Consider the following 5,414-nt stretch of genomic DNA (forward strand, 5'->3'; position numbering starts at 1 on the left):
GCGAGCTCGATTTGGCGCACGGGGGTCATTTACACCTAATACCTTTAGGGTCGTTGGGGGACCACTTAGCGTCCACGTACGGACTTCAAATTTTTACCTGATTTTTTTCTTACCAAAACGAGCACTTTACAATGACGAACTTATAACATTTCGCATTTTCGAAAAATAAGGGACGGCCTAGAGAACAGCTTTCCCGGGAAGCTCACAAGACTGATTAGAGCGACGTTGGACGGTGTGAAAAACTGCGTGAAGATCTCGGGCGAACACTCCAGTTTGTACGAGTTTCGGCGGGCACTTCGACAAGGTGATGGACTTGCGTGCCTGTTGTTCAATATTGCGCTTGAAGGTGTCATGCGGAGAGCCGGACTTAAAAAAGACACTACACGCTAGCAGTCGAGGAACGATTTTCACGAGATCCTGACAATTTGTTTGCTACGCGGACGACATGGATATTATTGGGAGAAAATTTGAAACGGTGGCAGCCGTTTGAAACGCGAAGCAACAAGAGTCGGGCTAATGGTGAATGCGTCGAAAACAAAGTACATGCTGGTAAGCGGAACTGAGCGCGACAGGGACCGCCTAGGAAGCAGTGTCACGATAGACGGGGATACCTTTGAGGAGGTGGACGAGTTCGTCTTTCTTGGATCCTTGCTGATGGCTGACAACAATGCAATGTAAGTCGGGAAATACGAAGGCGCATCATCAGTGGAAGTCGTGCCTGCTATGAGCTCCTGACGAAACTGCGGTCAAGAAAGATTAACCCCCGCACCAAATGTACGATGTACAAACGCTCATAAGACCGGTAGTCCTCTACGGGCATGATATGTGGACTGTGCTCGAGGAGGACTGGCAAGCTCTTGGGGTTTTCGGACGCTAAGGACGATCTTCGGCGGCGTGCAGGAGAACGGCGTGTGGCGGCGAAGTTTGAACCACGAGCTTTCCCAACTCTACGGTGAACTCAGTATCCTGAAGGTGGCCTAAGCTGGAAGGATACGCTGGGCAGGGCATGTTATAAGAATGTCGGAACCCTGTAGGCGTGGGGCGCAGAGAGCTAGGTGCTTTGACCAGGTGCACCAGGACCTGTAGAGCGTGGGACAAAGCCGAGGATGGAGAGAACCGACCATTAAGCGAGTGAATTGGCGAAGGTTTTATCAAGCTAATTGATGTAAATCCAAATAAATAATAAATAAGAATTCCTAATATAAGTCAACATATGATTTCTTAGTTACTGCCAATGATATGATATTGTATGTGAACGTTATTTAGCACCCATGTTACTAATACTGTATTTATGCCACTGGTATAACATAATCGATTTATTGCTTTTTCTTTTTCGAATCCTTCGAAGGATATATCACGAACAGCGCGAGCTGAACTCCACTCAATGAAACTGCAGCCAGGTTTTGTAGCTGAAATGTTATTAAAATTATCATTTAAAGCATTCAATTAAACATCATAATACTTACAATGACGAATGTATTGTTTAGAATAATTCCATAAAGAAGCCACATGCATCCGACCACCGTACCTGAAAGAATCATTGCAAACGGTAGTCCTTCGGTGCTCTTCTTGCGAATGATTTCCGGCTGAAATGTAAACTTCGCGTTATTTTATGATTGATTGTTATTCACGAAACAAACTCACCAATCCAAACAATGGTTGCGCAATCAGCATCAACATCAGCACCGTGATGATCAGCCCGAAACGGTCCTCCACCACCTCGGGGTTCTCAATCTTCGCGTAGCCAACGATGGCCGCCGTAATTGCCCCGGCAATTCCCAGCTGCTTCCAGAAGTCGCCCTTGCTTTGCCGTGGAGTGTACAGATAGAAGAACACCGAGTAGACCACGCTTATCGCAAAGCCGACCACGTTGGCGCGGATCATGGCCGGATCGTTCATCAACAGGGCATGCTGCAGGAAGAGAAGCGTGCTGATTTGGCACATTAAAGGGTGGAAGTTTGATGTAAATCGCAAGTCATTATTTTTGTGATTGATAAAGGCATGACGGTGCTATATCGCCTTTACACCTTCTTACTCACGGTGTTCTCCAAATCATTATTATCAGAAAAATCTCCATCAAACTTTTGCTCAGTGGTTATTTTCTATGAATAACTGCAGTTGGACGATGAACCTTACATCCCTTGAAAAATGTTAAAACCCATCGGCCGAAACGTCGGGAATGTAAAAAACATCGCTTCTCGCCTACCAGACTGAGAAAGTCATTCAAAAGTAGAAGTGAAGAGAACGTTTTATCGATTACTACCGACAATTCGGCCAATGCAAATATTTTTTTTTTTTTTTGGGTCTTTGTCCCACTGATCATTGGGAACGAATTTGTTAAGAAGCCAAAGGATACAAACTCTAGTATAGTACTAAATTCGGTTTTTCATCTACTAATTATTTCGAGTTCAGTTCGCCTCCGAGCGTCGGGGTCTTTTAAGACGTTCCACAGCTTGTAGGTTGAAGCGCCCATCTAGCGAATAAGATGTCCTGGGTTCGATCCCCACCGAAGCACATGGTTTCTTTTCGCAGTTTCAATTTCAATTTGTACATCTGGCACGTGTTCGTCGTGTACATTTAGACTAGGGCGGTTTGAAATTCAAAAATGTTTGAGAATCCATCTCCATCCTTACCATAAAAAAGTGTTCTGTGAAATTTTCAGCTTTCTAAATTTTGAGATATGTTCCAAACACGCTAGTACTATAATGTAAGTACAAACATATTATCCCATAGTAAACATTCATTGCAGAGCTCACCTTACAGAACTCACGGACCTCACTTTTTTGACGTTGGATAACGTCTTACGGCAACAGATGGGGGTACAATTCAGAAAAACGAAAAATTGAGCATGTAACGAAAAATGGTCAGGTTTTGACCGCTGATAACTCAGTCATTTATCGATAGATTTTCAATATTTATCCATGAATCGATTGGAAATGTATCTACGCGTCGATCCAAATGGAGGACACTATTGATTATTAGCAACAAACTATTGAAATATCGTAAAATGTTGACCCCTTTCTTATCTAACCAATCACGTTCAAGCACATTTTTCGGCTCCGCTTCCCACTATAAAAGCGCACCGCACCCTGCTTCTTCCCTCATTCTTCTTTTTGCCGTCAGACTGTGAACACGGTCGGCGAGCAAATTTCGAGAGTCATTCTCGTCCTCAGTTCAGTTTTCAATAGGACGCGAATACAACACGCATTAGAACCGAAGAACCACGCATTTCGGAGCCGCAGCAACTGAAGCCGCTCATTTGAGTGCACCAGCCAGCATAATCGTTTTCGGCCAGACATCGTCGCTACCAGCCAGTGCTCCGCTGTCATTGCCATGCGGGAGGCTAGCGCGGTCATTCTGGTTCATTAGATCGAGCGGCACAGCCGTCACCGTCCGTGTAATATTCCTTAATTTGTACGAGATGGCTGAAGAAAATCGACCAAAGCCGCTTGATGAAGCGCACATCGTCATCCGCACCGCAAATCTCATCGGGCGAGGCAGATTGAAACCAGTGCGCCGTCAAAATGTGTCCGTGTTACGCAAATTCAACAACTCAATCGGCCCTTTTGAGAGCCAACAAATGTGTTTTAAAGAGTTATTTGTATAATATTCCCTAATGTGTTTACCACATACTTGCTATAATCTCTTAATTCATATTTTCCCTATGTTTTGTCTCACTCTAACAATTATCATCATAGCTTTGCAGAAGCAAATCTCTAGTTTAGGTGAACCGATTAAACTGAAAATTTAATGGGTTGTGCACTACATATATATAATGCTAGTGATACATTTTTCGCATCGATATATTGAGTGGTACTTGAGATAAATTTTTCAAATGGAGAGGGTGATTAAAACACCGTCCCGTGACCTTAATCAAGAAGTCCTGATCGATTTCACCGCCAGCAACAACGATTGCTGTGGCGCACAAGATTAGAAAACTCTGCACCTGTTATGATGTGGAGCTTGGCTTGTCAGATGATTATGATGATATTTGCGCTGCCGAGATCACTATAATGAATTGTCGGCCACTACTGGTTTGCCTCTACATTTCTCCGGATACCACAATGAAGCAGAAGAAGTTCTTTATGGCGCGGAACTTCTTGGAGTATCAAAAGGAGACCATGCCAATCATCGTGACAGGTAACTTCAACATCGATTTGAGCAAAGAGGAGTACACAGAGTTAGCGGACTTCATGGACAAGAGCCTCAACCTCAAACTGGCTTCGGAATCCACTAAAGCAACCAATCTTAGTGGATCATGAATGGACCTAACGTTCAACCGGTATATTTGTTTGGAGAACAAAAGTTACCGCTCATGCTTCATCTTCCATCGACCGGTTCTATCGGTGTTGAAGTGTTAACCGAACCAACCAAATAATAACACTCAATGTCCATAATAGATCAGAATTGACATGCAACAAATAATTTGAAAATTGATTAGATTTGTTGTCAGTACCTAGAAATCTTCCATAAGTTCGTGACGGTCCTAAATCAGGAAATAGAAGAAGCTAACGTTATCCAACGTCAAATTGACGGTCGTATCTCGGAAACAACCTCTTACTTTTCTAAGTCATGCAGCTCAGCCATAGAAACCTACTGATGTGCACAGATTTGATGGCGTTTTTTTCTGATAATAGCGGTCTGAAGACCACCGTGCCCACTACTTACAGTCCACAACCTCCGATGAACGGCATTGGCGAGAACCCGTCCGAGGAACCCTTCCGGCGAATGTCATTGCACACGAACGCTCCACTGAACATCTGCAGGACTGTGACGATGGCGGCCACATTTCCCACCAGTTCCTTGTAGGGTTGCAGGGCCTGGGACAACGCTTCCATGTTTCGGACACTCACGATTTTAGAGACCTTCTTCAATTAAGAGAAAACCACCGCGTTCTAGTCGACGACCTTGACTTTGCCTAGATCAGAGAACCACTTGGAGCGGCGTGCGCACTAAAACGGCGAACGGTCAAGCGGCACTGAATGGACACAATGCTAAGCAGCTGAATGAGTTGCGCGTTTTGTTATCATGATTTAGCTAGGTAGGTATGGCTATCTATTGAGGAACGATGACGTCGCGCCTCGATTGCGAGATGCGATGCGTTGTAATTCGCGTATTGGAACGCGACGGCGACTTGTTCAGGTGTTTGCATGTAGAGGTGCGGTGAGTTACTGCTCGAAATACCGTCACCAGTTATGAAATTATTTTGAATATTTCAGGCGATCTCATAAGCCGGGCGTTCTGTAATTTTTTTCAACAGAATTTAAAGCTTATTAGAATATTCTCAAACTATTAATTAAGAAATTTGCGCGGTAACTGGTACAATTCAAAAACCGTTCAAGTACCGTAAGGTGCCCTAATTCAGCGCATTTCACACAACATTATTTGTATATGGAACAACTCATTAATATTGC

At 44.0% G+C, this 5,414-nt stretch overlaps 1 protein-coding gene across 1 annotated transcript; it reads right to left on the minus strand.

Moving 5' to 3' along the window:
* Positions 1-1,252: 1,252 nt before the first annotated feature.
* Positions 1,253-5,007, minus strand: LOC5566373 (sugar transporter SWEET1). Its single transcript, XM_001650735.2, has 4 exons — positions 4,669-5,007; positions 1,645-1,930; positions 1,467-1,586; positions 1,253-1,409 (listed from the first exon to the last, which is right to left on the minus strand). The coding sequence occupies exons 1-4, from the start codon at positions 4,836-4,838 to the stop codon at positions 1,317-1,319; spliced, it is 669 nt and encodes a 222-aa protein (XP_001650785.1). The 5' UTR covers positions 4,839-5,007; the 3' UTR covers positions 1,253-1,316.
* Between the last annotated feature and the right edge of the window lie 407 nt (positions 5,008-5,414).

Source organism: Aedes aegypti, chromosome 3, assembly GCF_002204515.2.
Source record: "Aedes aegypti strain LVP_AGWG chromosome 3, AaegL5.0 Primary Assembly, whole genome shotgun sequence".
Lineage (NCBI taxonomy): Eukaryota > Metazoa > Arthropoda > Insecta > Diptera > Culicidae > Aedes > Aedes aegypti.